This window comes from Artemia sp. Qi Xiang Cuo, chromosome 13 (assembly GCF_049724085.1).
Source record: "Artemia sp. Qi Xiang Cuo chromosome 13, ASM4972408v1, whole genome shotgun sequence".
Classification (NCBI taxonomy): domain Eukaryota; kingdom Metazoa; phylum Arthropoda; class Branchiopoda; order Anostraca; family Artemiidae; genus Artemia; species Artemia sp. Qi Xiang Cuo.
Window position 1 is genome coordinate 52,742,611 of NC_142806.1, and position 16,030 is coordinate 52,758,640.

The following is a 16,030-nucleotide window of genomic DNA, read 5'->3' on the forward strand; positions in this document are numbered from 1 at the left end:
GATGCGGTTGTCTTTGAGACTAAACAGATGGTTATTACATGAATTTTCACAGAGGGAAAGCATTGTAAAATCTAACTAATGTAGATCTATTTTCACGGTACAGTGCAGCAACACGGTCAAAAATGTGGTACTATCTTAAAAACTTTATAGTTTTGAAACAAGTGAAAAATCTTTGATTTCAGGTATTAATAGACTTAAGATGGGGCCAGGGGGGGGGGCAAAAAAAAGTCCTTGGTACCTTAAGACGATGAAACTTGACACACTTGTTTTTACACAAACACTAATAAATATTCAAATGTTTTGGTTTGACATTCAGAAGCCTTTATCAACAGGAAAAAAGGGAAATAAAGTTAGACTATATTAAACATATTTACTAATACTAGAAAATAGTAGAAAAGAGAAGAAAACCAACCTTAGTTTGAGTTACTTTCGCCTTTCTCTTTCCTTGCATGTTCTAAGGCGTCTATAACAGTTAATTGTTTTCTCCCTTCTTTCCCGATTGATGAAAGCCTGCAGTTTTAAAGCCAAAATATTCAGGCGTTTATGAGTATTTTTAGAAGTTTTGGTTTTTCCTAGTTCATTTGCCACATGGACTACTTTATTACACTCTCTAAATTCTTATCTTATATCATCATCATCATCAGTTGTTTTCTTACTCTTCTCTCCCCCCTACAACACATAACCCGAAACCTTCTCCAATCCCTTTCACAAGAAGTATACTCATTTGGTACGTTTTCATTGGCGTCCAGGGAGGGGGCGTTCCAAACTAAATTTGGAGAGTGGTACACTAAAATTAAATTTTTTTAATGGAATTAGTTAAATTGTTTTCTAAAAAATTATGTAGTTTCTAAGCATAATTAATTTTTTTTATATAAATACTATCGTGAGGCAAGGGCCAATTAACTGCTTAAACGCTAATATTTAAAGGTGTGTACAATGTCAACGCACTTACTTTTTTCGACCAAAAATAAGTTATTTATGTTGAAACAAAACCTATATTGTTGCGTATTTGTTTCTTAAAAATTAATTCAGTACAAACATTGAGTGCTAATCCTTTTTGGAAGAATTCTTGCTAACATCATATTCTGAGGTCAGGTAAATAATGTAAACCTGAAGGATAGGCTATGCCAGAAGCGTTTCTATTAGTCATGCATTGCATTGACGTATAAATGTAATCTTACAAGAAAGTAGAAAATAAGCATCACGCACATAAGAAAATAATGCACGTCAGTAAACTACGCTTTTCGGAAAACAGCTTATCAAATCACGCCTGTTGTTTCTATTTCCGATTTTGCATTTTCATCATCATCAAACCGAATATGCTGAGCCTTTTTCTTCTTCTTCTTCACCTTTACTTTATTGACTTCTTTTGATGCCGAAAGTTTGGCTTCCCTGCCTGAAAGTATTTTAGACCAATATTCTAGTTCCTCAGCACCTAGAAAAGAAGAATAATATGGCACTCGCTCTCTATGCTAAAGTTTGACTTTCTCACAACTCTTTTTTTTAAAAAATAAAAACTTTAGCGTAAAGAGCGAGGCGTTGAGGAGGGCACAGCCCCTTTCATATACGGAATAATTTCTGTTCGTTTTAAGTTTTAATGTTGCTCCTTACTTTCAGTTTAAAATTTTTTATTTTTATTTAAAGGCTGTGAAAGCGGGGGTGGGGGGGGGGCGCCCCCCCCCCAAAAGCGACTTCAAATTCCTGCACATTTGAAGTTCTAACCTTGTAATTCAGCCTCTTTAACTCTTTAGAAAACGTAGTTTTTTTCAAATAATTGTAGATTAGCAACCGCCTTTACTTTCAATCCTAAAAAATTCTCCACCCTCCAAGCCTCTTAAAATGAATGGTAATTTAGGATAGTTAATATTTTTTTTCAGGTTTATAATAAACCTGAAAAAAAATTGTGCTGCCAAACCTCAGCTCTTGTGGGAGAACGGCTGTAGATTTCTAATCCGGATTTTACTTTATATTTATTTGATTAGTGATAGGTTACGCATTTTCGGCTATGAAAAGAGTAACCCGAAAATGTGCAATTAAAAAAAACGGACAAAATCAATATTTTACTCACTTTTTTACTTTTCGGTTTCTGAAGGCAATTCTTTAGTAAACAAAACAAAATTTTTCCTTTTTTTTACTTCTTTACCGAATGCCCTTTCCTTTTCTTGTTTTCTAATTTAACCTTTTTTAATCTTTACTATAGACCAAAAATTACACAATTAAAAAACAGCGGAAAAAATACTTTTTTTACTCGTTCTACAACTACTACTAACAACTCACTGCAGCAACAAGCATTCTGAGGCTAACACAGATACGGACACTCTTTTTCCTCCCCAATCTATTCAAAGCCTCCCTCTTTACACCATCCCAAGAAGTTCCCAGTTTTCTTTACGACATCCTCCTATCCCACTCTGGGATGACCTGCTTTTTGTTTGGCCCTAGACGATTTGCCGACAAGGACGATCTTTGGCAATCTCCCGTCCTTCATTCACAGAATCTGCCTAGCCATCTTAACCTTTGTCTCATTATAGCCCAAGAAAGCGGGATTGAGCTACACTTTTTGCACAGCCTACTGTTTGAAATTCGGTAAATCAGTCAGGTACCCAAAACAATCCGTAGGCAATTTCTCTGGAAAACATCTAGCAAGTCTTCCTCTGTTACTCGGAGCGCCCATGTTTCAGAGCCATACTTGACCACTGACATCACTGTAGCTTTCAATATTATCATCTTGATTCGCCGCCTTACCTTCCTATTCTTTCAAACTTCTTTCAACTGTGAAAAAACACCCTGGACCTTTCCTATTCTACCTTTAACATCTTGGCTGCACACACCGTCTTTACTAATAGCACTACCTAAGTAAGTGAAGCAGTCCACTTGATCGATCTTCTGATTACCCAACGTTACCTCGTCACCTTCACTTATTCCTAGTCTTAGCGACTTAGTCCTTTTAACAGTAATTTTCAAACATATTTTTGCACCCTTCACTCATAAAACCTCTAAAAATTTGTTCATTTCGCTAACATTTTCATTTAGGATGCTTAAATCACCAGCATCATCTAACTCTAGGACAGTTTTACTTCCCCAATTGATTCCGTGTTCTCCCATGGCCTTTGCTGTGCTCCTTAAGACAAAGTCCATCACAATGATCCACATAAATGCGGACGTGCGGACTTCTCAATTATTGATCTAAGAGTGAAAATTTGGTCAACGCATCGTCTCCTCTTCCAAAAACCACACTCTTCTTCTCTTAAAACTTTATGTACAGCATCTCTAAGTCTAAAAGGTATCATCATACTAAGTAATTTGTATCCTAAAGAAACCAAGCTACTGCCTCTATAATTACCACACTAACTCTTATCACCTTTTTTATAGAGGGTTTTAATTAGAGTATTCTCAAAATCGGTAGGTACTTCCCCCTTTTTCAAAAATCATATTCATAATCTTCAGTAACTTATCTCAAGCATCACAGACACTATATTTAAAAAATAATTCATTATTTTATTAATCCAATCTAATTAACACATTATTTAATTGATTCAGTCTTGACTGAGAGTTCGTTGTGTAAACACGTTATTTTTGGATATCAACTTTTTGATAAAGTAAGGTTTCAACCAGTGAATTTTCCCTACAGACATTTACTGAAATTTTATTCATAATCGGATACTTTTTTATTTACTCGCTATTGAAATTTTTGCTACTTGAGTATAAATTCCCTTGGGATTTAACAAGTGCAGAGATTTTCCCCCCAAAAATAATTAGTAATCGGATCAAAGACACTTTTTGACTACTAAGGTCCCCGCGTCGGCCCTGAAGTGTGTTGCTACACACTTCAGTGTGTTCTATCTCTGGGTCCCGTTTTGCCAAGGTCAAACCCACTGCGCCACTACAGAACGTTTTCACAAAAAAATTTAAATACTTTAGAGAATTGATATTCTTCTTTATATTTGGGAACAGCAGCAGCATCTATTATGGACCCAGAACATTGCGGCATCTGCTCAAAAAGAATAGCCAGCAAAACAGGTGGCGTGTAATGTATTAAATGCAATAAATGGTCTCATTTTAGCTGTGGAAAAACTAAGCACTCAAGTGACTTGAAGAAGACCTCTGTTTTCGTAATTTGTACGCAAAAATAATCTCCCAAAACCTGTCGAAAATAACAGTCCAAAACAATCAAATCGCAACTAGAAGAACCATGATCAATTTAAACCGAATATTAGTTTGCCCAGTGAAAACTTGTTGACAGAATCACTAGCCACTCCTGACATAGCTCCTGGCTGCTACAGAATGTATAACGATGGAAAGAAAAGACTGCTCAGGTCCTGACTTGTCTTATATGTGACAAACCGACAAAAGACAACCCCTCGTTTGATTGTCATCAATGCACAGGCCGCATGCATGTGGCCTGCGGTGGCATTGATGCAGGCATAGTCCTTGCTCTGCAGAAGCCCTCGGGACAATTCTCTCTGTTTACCTGTGAAAAATACTTACTCGAGGGTAATAAGATCGCCTCAATATGTCCCAGTACTAATTTATCTGTTCAATGATGTAGCTTTATTACCAATCAAACCACTCAAACTGAGCTAGAGCATCCTTAGTCCCTTCATACAGATGAAGAGGCTCATATCCCTGAGCTGCGTATTTGCAGATTTCACATAAGTGGTGACTGCAGAAAGGCAGAGAATTGCACGTTTCTCCATGTTTGCGTGGATTCTTTTAAATGCAGCTGCCCTGACGAGTGTTGTCTTCTGCCACACAGATATCTGTGTAAAAAGTTTGGTCATGGCCTTTGTTTCATGAGCAGTTGTCCTAATTTGCACTTTACTTTACGCAGAAGGAAAGAGCTATGTTCCAAGAGTGAATTGCGAAGTCCAAAAACGGGGAGTGAAAAAATGCACCTCTGTTTATGCAAGGTTACCAAAGACAGTTATATATAGCCCTGCTAATGAGCTTAAATCTCATGCCTCGTGTCTCAAAGTAGCCGGTGCACATCCCTCCCCCATCATACCAACCCCTCTTCATGAAACCCTGGAGAAACTGGCAAGAACCAACATTAGCCAGCATTACGCCAATCTGTCCGGTCCAAACAGCGAACAGGTTTGGAGTTTCAAAGAGATCAAAGATTCGCCCACCTTTCAAACCATGTTTTCCGAGTTTTTGAACTTGGAACCGATTCAGTGAACTGACATCCAAATTCGAGACCGCAGTGTAAAGTCCTTCATTCATCGCTACCCATTTCCAAAAATACTACAGTTAAATGTCCGATCACTTATGGAAAAAATTACAGAGGTCAAACTATGCTTGAAAAATGAACTTGTTGATTTCGCTTGCATCTGTGAATCGAGGTCTGCGACTTATGAGTTTGTTGCATTTGATGAAAATGATAAAAAAAAATTTCTGTGGAACCTAATGAAAAACCATGGATTACCTAAAATATTCGGGATTTGATAAAATTGAGGAATGAATTGCATTTAACTGGATCCGAGGAAAAATTCAAAAGATTAAATATACAATTGTTTATAAAATAAGATGTTTGCGTAAGCAGTATGTTTCCAAAATAATAACTAAATATCTAAATCCAACCCAAGGAAATATCGAAATCAAGGATTTAGATCAAAGTCGAAGTGACCACAAAGTGACCAAAGTTGAAGTGGCCGATGATGATAGTAAATTGCTCCTATCTAGTGAAGTTAATATTTGTTTTTTTGGCGTCAACTTGCAGAATTCATCCGCAACTAATAATCTCACCACCTAATGACTCAGTTTCAAATATCTCTATCCTAGATATTAGTTCAGTTACTAAAAAATTGAAGGCGCTTGATTCTCGTAAATCTAGTTACTCAAACGTGCCGATTAAATTAATTATTGAACATGCTGATCTTTTGTCTACTCCTTTAACAACAATTTTTAGCCAGATGGTGTTTTCCCCTAGTATTTTTAAACAGGACAATTAGATGGCGTATGTTACCCCAATTTCCAAGTGTAAGGCCCCCTAGGATATTACTGATATGAGGCCAATTTTAAAAACACCGGCTCTTTCGAAAGTGTTGAGAAAGTCTTATTTTTGAATGTTTATTTGAGGACATCAAAGATAACAGATTCCCAACGATTTGGATTTAGACCCGGGTAAATTATTGTTCATTATTTGGTTGCATTATTGGATACCATCCTTAAACATTTAGAAAAAGATGGGCTTGTGTTGATGCATTATTTGTGGACATAGTTAAGGCTTTTGACAGTCTTGACCATAATGTAGCAGTGGAAGAAGCTCAGGTTATGGGTGCCCGTCCTTTCGTTGCACGTATGCTTGCTTGTTTTCTTTTTGAAAGATCTCAGTGTGTCCAACTCCCCGATCATGAACCATTTGGCTTATATTTTTTGCAGTTCGCCGCAAGGGACTAAATTAGGCCCACTTTCATTCCTAATTGTTTTTAACCGTGTTTTAACAACAATTCCTGAGCATTTTAAATTTGCTGATGACTTAACTATTTTACCACTGCGACTAAGCCCTCCGACTACCGAGCTGTCTGACTCAACAAGAGTTTTCGATGATCTAAAAGCTAAATAAAGAAACTAAGAGCTATACCATGACCTTTCCCTTCCTAAAGGTCGACAGCCACTTTTCTCGTCCCTACTGCCGACAAAGAAAACCTTTAAAATACTTAGAATGCTTTTGGACACAGACTTAAGATGAAAATCGTACATTGTCAGTCTGACTAAAAAAGGCGCTTCACTTTTACATTCATTTTCCAACCTGAAGAGATTTAGTCTGCCAACTGAGGTTTTAAAGTCTGTATAATGCAGCTACGTTGGACTTCTTTTGACTAAGCATGTACAGCTTAGCATCTGGGTTTGGGGAAAGATCAATCAGATAGACTTGAGATGATACAAAAAAGAGCTGTAAAATTATACTTGGACACTACTACTCAACATATGATGACGCACTGAAACAACTCAACTTGAATTCACTTGATAGTCATAAATATCAGTTGACATATCGATTTGGACTAAATTGTTTGAACTCTCCAACTCATCATGGTTTATTACCCGAGCTTGAGAGCCTACTGAAGAACCAGTCACTGGACTCCGACAAATAAAAAAGAAATATCGTAAATCGTGTGTCCATTATTTTACTCGGCATTCTATTAATATCACCTTAACAAGTATTTACTATTTAATGTTTGATGCAGTTTACTTCAGGGAATTGCCTGTGAGTGTTTTTTAACGTATTTTTATGTTGGGCATGATTTACTTTAATGTGTATGACGTACCTTTCATAAAGTATTTTATATCCATTTATATTTGTAATTGATGTAATCTGCATAATGCATGGTCACTAATATAATCATGAACCATGTGACTTGACTCTTGACATATTTAAACTTTATTTATAACTCATTTTAATCTCTTGACCTTGAAGCAGCACTTGCTGCTTCGAATTTTTCCGTTGCTGTTTATTGTTTTTTGCCTTTTTTTTCGTCCTTTTTTTTCGTCCTTTGTTTTTCCGTTTTGCTTCTCTTTTTTTTTTAAACACGGACATATTCATGTTCGCTCCAGCTATTGTAGCGAATAAATATATTCTTTTACATTCTATTCTGAAACTTACCGACGAATTAAGAAAAACCTATTTGAAATCATTAGTAATTTTAGGATTTGATCTTAATAGTTAACACATGAATGAGCTATAATATAAATAACTGTTTACCAGTAAGGACTTCACCCTTTCCTAATGGATTTTTGATAAGTGAGCTGGCCACATCTGGGCTTTCTGTACGGACAATTGCTTCCACTGCACCTTGCATGGCTTCAACATATTTTATGCCACCAATAGCTTTTAATTGGTCCTGAAAAATAAAATAATCTCATAATCAAATAAATTAATAATCTAATTATACTTATTATCTACATTCACACATACTTATTATAAATAAAACGATAATACATGTATATATTATCATAAGTATACATAATAAGTATACCTAAGACGAAAACAATGCAGACGATATAATACATGGCAATGGCTGAGGAGGATCTTTATCCTTTTTTCATGATTTAATAAATACATATCCATGTAAGCTTTTTGAATAGCGCCTTTCCGATCGCTTGGGCGTTCGGTCCCAGGCCAGGGAGGGAAGGAGCTTTTGTCTCTGACCGAGCTGAAATTTTAACAAAAGCTAGTCTCTACCTAAGCGACACCAATGGGCCAAAATTTCATTGGGAGGGAGGGACCCGAAATTGTTTTGGAACTGAATTATGACCATACATGAGAGAGTAAACGATTGGAGGAATGCTCCAACCCCAAAGGCCTGCGTGGTGCAACTTTTTCGGGTATTTCTATATATGAGGTGTATATTAAGGACTAAGATTTCAGCCCTTTAATAGCTCAATTGATTAACTAATTTTTAGAGGAGGGTGTAGTCTAAACCTTTGATTCTCAACAATAGGTTGAGGCAATAAGGGAAAGGCATCTGAATGCAAAATAGCATCTCACAGAAGAAGTTCAAGGGTCAATTAGTTGATAGAGAGGGTATGGACTCTTGAATTCGTATATTAATCTTCAGAGAACATTGGGTGCACGAAGACAACATCGCAAGGGTACTTAAGGCAGAAAAAGATCTACAGAGGACTCTAGAGGAAATCAACGTGCGATTCAGATTTTATCTGTTAACAGCAGATATTTATTTGTAATAAATTCTTATGGTCTTGTGGAGTGAAAATTACTTATTTGCACAAACTGTTTTTTTTTATATATTCCGTTATACATACTAGGTAAACTAATTGAGTTAACTAGGTAAACAATGTAGTTACACATACATTGTTTTTTTTTTCAATTTCTATTTGGTAACAAGATTTTAAGGTTATATTCTTATACACGTTTAATCATTCAACCCCTTTTTTTATTCAGTTTACTGCAAAATAAAAGCAGTGTTTTTCTTTTGCTACACTAATCAGTAAAGTTATGCTTTCCAGAGCTCCATGATTTTTTTTTTTTTTTTTTTGCTCATTTTCTTCTGATTTTTGACACTCGTTCTTTATTTTTAAACTTGGCGTCCGCTAAGTGTTAAAACTGAAAACCTGCAGCGCATGTCTTGAATTAAAAATTGAGTTTCCTAATTTTCTTAATGCATAAGTAGTTTAAAGAATCAAATCTCATTCTTGGTGGCCCTTGTTAATTTAAGATTTAAGAATTTTCCTCCTGCTTGATAAACATGAGGGAATAATTAAATCCACTGGAAAGAATTTTCCTCACGGAAGGACACATAGAACCAGCGGGAGGTGTACTGGAATAATAGGACCCAAGTCAGGTTGGCCAGTGAATTCCTTGAAGTTCAGTGTGAGCCGGGCTTTAATGGTGTGATTGTACATGGTAAAATTCAAAATATAAAGGGAATAAACATGACTGAGTGGAGGAGAAAAAGAAAGAACGGAGTCGCCACCTTTATAGATTTTGGATCATGGATTTCTTCCTTCAAAGAAATCTTGACAATCAAGCCGCTTTGGAAGTTTAGTTCCGTTTTAGGCTGTAAAGCTTTTTCCTCCTCGGCTATTTTCCTCCTTCGGTTAATTTTCATCTGCTGCCTCCAAATTTCTTGCCTTCGTGCCTTTCCTTCTTTCCTCCAGTTATTCAGGTACTTGTTTCTCTCCTTTTTCCAATCGTTCCTGGCAAAAATAACTTTATTAAAGAAATCGTTAGCTCTAGGCAAAACTCCATTCAGTACAAAACAAGTGTTACAGATCTTTTTAGAATAAAAAGAAACACATATACCAGATTTTCTCCCCATCCAGACTTATGTCCCGTCGTAACTGGTGCAGTAGCAAATAGCAGTAAAGGAGTTTTAATTTCTTTTAAATGGCGTGAATAAGGCAAATATCGCTAACAGCTCTAAAGTAGAATATCATTCTATTTTTCTTGTTCATCTTAGCATGGAAGCAATACCCGATCGCAGATTGAAATGATTGCTTCTTCTGAAAGAGAGGAAGAAGTGGTCTCTTCCAATTGTCTTCTATCTAATAATAACGACAGTGGATGATCTATAAGCTATTCTCCGTATCTACTAATAAGGAGGCTAATAAAGGAGAGAAAGGCGTGGTATCCGTCGCTCAACTGGCCTAATTATTGATTTTAAGACCATTGACGATGACGACCATCAACATGCTCAGCTTCCTAAATAAAAGTTATTTAGACTGGAGTAACCAACTGGAGTACAAAAAAAAAAAAAAAAAATCAAATCCACTTAAAAAAAGGCATATTTTTGTAGAAAATATTAGGATTAAAAATACAAAAAATACAAGGCTACTGAAAATAAAATGTAATGATTTTAAGCGTCATATCGAAACGATAGTGGACTTGAAACAGATTTTAAGTCCATGCCATGTTTTTTTTTTTTTTTTAAGAAAATCAAAAAATTTTTTTTTTTAAATCATGCCATATTTTTTGTTAATAAATGACAAAAAGAATTTTCTCCCGTGAAAACCAACCGCAATATTAAAACTCGAAATCAACAGAAATTACTGTAAATACATAAGGGACTCTTTCTGCTAGAGTTTATTTATGCTTTAACCAACAGGCGTGGCTTGGGTTTTCAGCAATCAAGGACAATGTCAGTTTTTGCACCCCCCCCCCCCACTGCTACCAAAAATTAGATCATAGAATTGACGAAAAAACTAAGTTTGGCACCAAATCAGAGGTCCCCCTTTGCCTCCCCCTCCCCATCTACGCTACTGCTTTAAAGATGACATGTATATCTGTCACAGTGTTCTAAAAGCAGTTGGATATTTTATTAAGCTCAATAACGCTATACAAAAGAGGATCAAGTAAACTACAGACACACACGCACAGAAAAAAAGTACAAGCAAAAATTTAAGGAATAAATTTTTCTGGCAATTTCAGGGATCCATCGATTTCAAAATAGCCAGAAATTCAATTCTAACATCGCTAAATAGAATCACTCATTTAGGAGAAAGCCACTGGGACTCGCATAAAATAAAAAATATCCCACATACCCCATTCTCACAATGCGGACAAAATCTGTATTTGTCTGACACTGGCCCACTCCCTTTCAGAACCTATCTAGTAGCAGAACCTATCCTGTATCCGAAAGGAGGAACATTCCACCTGATCACGAACCAAACCTGTAACTCAATCGGAACAGTCTTAAATTGAAATGATATTCTAGCTCATAGACAATAGCAATTACAAAAAAAATACTCATTGCAATTATCGGTTGCCGAAGTTTAGCAAAAGTCACATCTCTGTTGTGTTCCATAACTTATTGTGCGATCTAAATTAAAAACAATAGGCAAATTAAATTAATTAATGCAAATTAAATTAATGCAAATTAAATTAATGCAAATTAAATTAAATTAATGCTAACAATAGGCAAATTAAAAACGAATATAAAGTCAACAAACATTTTTTTCATGTAAAAGTAAATTGTAACATTAAAAAAAAAAGAATTACCGCAAAGATGAACGGATTTCTTTTCACTGAAGTTTAAATTACGCTTTAACAAAGGCAATGCCCATTTATACCCCATGCCAAATTACAAAGCAATACCCAGCATAACCAAACATTATACCCAATTCCCTATTAAAAAGCGATACCCATTTATCACAGAGCTGCAAAACTGAATAGCCTCGTTGTTACACCTAAAAGGTTGTATCTGACGTTTTCGAGCTTCTGGAATAATTGCCAGATACTGTTTCCCGATCTTTCCTTTGAGAACAGCTTAGCAAACGGGTTTGGCAATAACCTCAAAAGTATTAAAATGTTCAACACAATAGCGAGTATACGCTCATTTAGACTTCAAATTAAAAATCTGCATTGCTTGTTGCAAGCTTGGCAGGCTAGGGCACGTTTTACGAATGAATGATGACAGATTGCCGAAGATTGTCCTTTTCGGCCAACCGTCAAGGTCTAAACCGAAGCAGGTCGTCCGCGGTTGGGGTGGGAGGATGTCGTGAAGAAAGATTTAAGGTAAATGAGAACTTCCTGGGAGGGTGTAAAGCTTTGAATAGATTAGTATGGAACAGGAGCGTGCTTAACTGTGTTAACCTCAGACGCTGCAGTGGTGCTGCAGTGAGTTGTTAGTAGTAGTATTAGTAGTTGTTGCACTCTAAAAGGCGTTCAATATTCCACATATTTTACTACAGCATAAAGAGCCAGAGTTGAGGGGAGAGGAACAGCCACTAATATTCAAGATAACTCTTGTTTGCTTTAAAACTGCTCTTTACTTTCATGTGAAAATAAAATAATCTTCTTCATAGAATTTACATCAGTTTAAAATTTGTAGTTTTCTAATTCCTAATTATATCCGATTTTAACGAGTAGATTATACATTACGCGTTTTTGTGGGAAACGACAGAAGTATGGGGTATATTGGGCCATTAGCACAGAACCATTTGTTTGAATAATCCTTCCCTTTGTTTTCTAGATCAATGACCCACTATGACCCGTTCCCAACTGATGAGCTATCTAAATAATTTGCCTCGATAGTATTTTGGGCCAAAACTATTGTTTTGCAAAATATAAGCCGTAAATGTCCCATAAGTCCCATAAGCCGTAAAATGTTGCAGCACGATCTATTATGTTACACCACGAAACTACTTTCTACCAATATTATACGGTAACTGGTCTGACGTGACCACTCCTGGATAAAAATCCGAATAAACATCCCTTCGTGACTCTTCTTATGAGAAAAAAAAATATAGAATCTCGTATTTTGTAGATATAGTGATGCGGTTTCTGCAATGAGGTTCTCAGACATGTCGAATTTCACGAACAAATTTTTAGTAACACTAAACTAATTTTGGGGAGTGTTTCCTTTTCATAAGAATATTGAAAATGTTCTTATGCATATAAATTCTGATAGGTAGATGCCAACTTAAATGTTTTATATATTTGAAATCAAAACATATATATATATATAATATATAATAAATATAATCTTATTATAATATATAAATAATACTTGTGATACTTTCAAATGTTTGTTTTGTAGAGTTTTAGTAGCCTACTTACAAAACGAGAAAAAAAGAAAAATGAATTGAACTATAAATTCTGATAGGAAGATGTCAACTTAAAATGTTTTATATATTTGAAATCAAATATCTATATATATAATACATACTACTACTACTACTACTAACAACTCACCGTAGCACCAAGCCGCCTGATGCCAACACAGCTACGCACGCTCCTCCTCCACCCCAATCTATTCAAAGCCTCCCTTTTTACACCAGCCCACGAAGTTCCCATTTCCTTTAAATCTATCTTTATGACGTCCTCCCACCCCAGACGGGGACAACCTGCTTTCCGTTTAGCCATAGATGGTTGGCCGAAAAGAACAATGTTCGGCAATCAGTCATCCTTCATCCACAGAACGTGCCCTAGCCACCTAAACGTTTCTTTCATTATAGCCCTAGAGAGTGGTATTGAACCACATTTTTCGTATAGCCTATTGCTTGAAATACGGTCAGTCAGCCGGGTACCCAGAACAATCCTTAAGCATTTTTTCTGGAAAATATCTAGCAAATCTTCATCCGCTTTCGCAGCGTCCATGCTTCAGAGCCATATTTAACCACTGTCATCACTGTAGCTTCTAATACTCGAATCTTGGTTTGCAGACTTATCTTCCTATTCTTCCAGACTTTTTTAACAGTGAAAAAACACCCTGAGCCTTGGCTATTCTATTTTTAACATCTTCACTGCTCCCACCATCTTTACAAATAATACTACCAAGGTAAGTGAAGCTGCCCACCGGATCAATCTTTTCATTACCTAACGGCACCTTTTCATCTTCACTTATTCCTAGCCTTAGTGACTTAGTCTTCCTAACATTAATTTTCAAACCAATTCTAGCACCCTGAACTCGCAAAACCTCTAAAACTTCATTCATTTTGCTCACACTTTCATCTAGGATGCTTAAATAATAAAATATAATACATAATAAAATATAATACATAATAAACATAATTTTACTGTAAAATATAAATAATACTGGTGATGTTTTAAAATGTTTGTTTTGTAGAGTTTTGGTACTTACAAAATGAGAAAAAAAGAAAATGAATTGAACAGACCTTTTACAATTCATTTACAAATCAACGACTCCAATCTTTACAAACGCTGACTTCCAATTAAAAAAAAAAATCACCGATTTCAAAGTTATACCTACTAAGAATCCTAAACTGAGTGGTGACATCCTCTTTTGTGACTTCCTGAGGATGGGCCTCTTCAGCGCTCTCAAAGGGCTGATATTCAGGTTCCACTGTTTCAGTTTCAACCTCAGCATCTTCAAATCCTTCAAACGTTTTAACTGATAACAGCTCCGCTGGGTCACGGTTTTCAATATATCTCCCAGATTCTTGATAGGATGACATGCAGATTTCTGCTTCTTCTTCTGTATTGAACTCAACAAAAGCATATCCTTTAATTGTCCCTACTTTTGATTTAGGAAGGGAGACATAAACTACCTTTCCGCAAGGTCGGAACCATTTACGAACTTTCTCTTGCGTTGCATACGAGGGAATATTTTCCTAAACGAAGAAGTATTTTGTTATTTATAAGTAACAAGCGAATAACACTTGAAACGAGAAAAAAAAATTGAATTTTACAGAAGGTCTCAATCCCTGCCACACAAAATGTAAGAGGATGTCATTCAAAACTGACTTAGAACTAATTTATAACTCGAATCTATTGTGTGTTTATGCTATATTCGTTTGCTTTTTAAATGTGGCATTTTATAAAGAATAGAATAGTTTTATCTATAAAAGCAATTATACTTTAGAAAAAAATTCCAACTAAATGGCGCTAGTACTTACAACGAAAACAAGAAAAATACGAGACTATTCCTTTTTACAAAAGGAATGAACGAATTGGAGAAACGGTTTGTTCTTGGAGCAGGCACGTAAAGACTAAATTCCATCAATTTTTGGTGAGTAGTCAATGGATCGACCGCTCCTCTCTCTCGGTAATATTTGCTGGTTTCAAGTTTTCTCACGCTTTACTTATAAAAAATAGTTTGTTTTAATTTTTTTTCATCTTTCATAATTTTAATACATAATTTCCTAACATATTTATGTTAGAAAAAAGACTACAAGCACCTCTCGCTATAGATATATCATGCAATATTAATCTTTAAACACATACTTTATTACGTAATTTTTTTAAATAATATTTAACTGGCGCTTAGTTGAACAGATTTTATTGTACCCATACGACATAGGTTTCTCCTATCTTTTTCGGTGATCTACATGAATAATACTAAGAAAAAAGAGAATTTAGAATCCCCAGGGCCACTACTGACGCAAAGGCCGTCAAATCGACATTTCAGTCGCTGGTTCTATTTTACAGGGACAGGTGAAAAGCATGTTGCCCTGTTGGAATCAAACCCGTGTCAAACAAAATTGATAATGTTGGGTTATTTTTGCTCAAGTACAACAAGTTTTTGGACAGATTCTAATTCAAACATCCATTTATGATGGTAGAAGACCGTTTGAACTTATTGCTAGTAGATTAACATTCACTGATCCGTCTAAATCTAAAGGTGATCAAAAACACTACCATAAATGTGTTTCTTTCAAGCACGAGGATATTTCCAGTTAGCGAAAAAAGGAAGGATAAATATGTAGACATTTCGGTTGAGACCTACGTTCGACCGTCCTCAGTACATAAAAGCAAACAAAGAGTAAAAAATATATAGTTATATGTCCTAAGGACAAAATAAAAACAACACACCTAAATGAAAACACTAAATTAAAATAGGCCTTCTCTAAGCTACAGTGAAAGAGTAACTAAATAAAAGCATCAAACATTGAATGGATATTCAAACCCTGGAAATATTTTTATGTAAAGCTTTTTGGAACGGTAATCACTTGCTAGGTATGGTATTAAAGCCACAATACACAAGGCTGATTCATTTTGCTTGGTCACAGCGTCATCTATCTTTATTAAACTCAAAGCCCACCTAATCAAAAGCCCAGATGGCTTGACACCAAAGTTTAGGTATAGGTGTTCAGCAATTCTCTTAAACAATAA

The 16,030-nt window shown here is 35.6% G+C and overlaps 1 protein-coding gene across 1 annotated transcript in view; it reads right to left on the reverse strand.

The window, feature by feature from the left end:
• Nucleotides 1-211: 211 nt before the first annotated feature.
• Nucleotides 212-16,030, reverse strand: part of Larp7 (La related protein 7) — a 36,826-nt gene continuing 21,007 nt past the window's right edge. The window contains exons 4-7 of the mRNA XM_089098656.1: nucleotides 14,165-14,529; nucleotides 9,432-9,654; nucleotides 7,700-7,838; nucleotides 212-1,435 (exon numbers count right to left, since the gene is read on the reverse strand). Coding sequence (XP_088954782.1) covers nucleotides 1,260-1,435; nucleotides 7,700-7,838; nucleotides 9,432-9,654; nucleotides 14,165-14,529 — 903 coding nt within the window. The 3' untranslated portion in view covers nucleotides 212-1,259. The remainder of the gene's footprint in view (nucleotides 1,436-7,699; nucleotides 7,839-9,431; nucleotides 9,655-14,164; nucleotides 14,530-16,030) is intronic.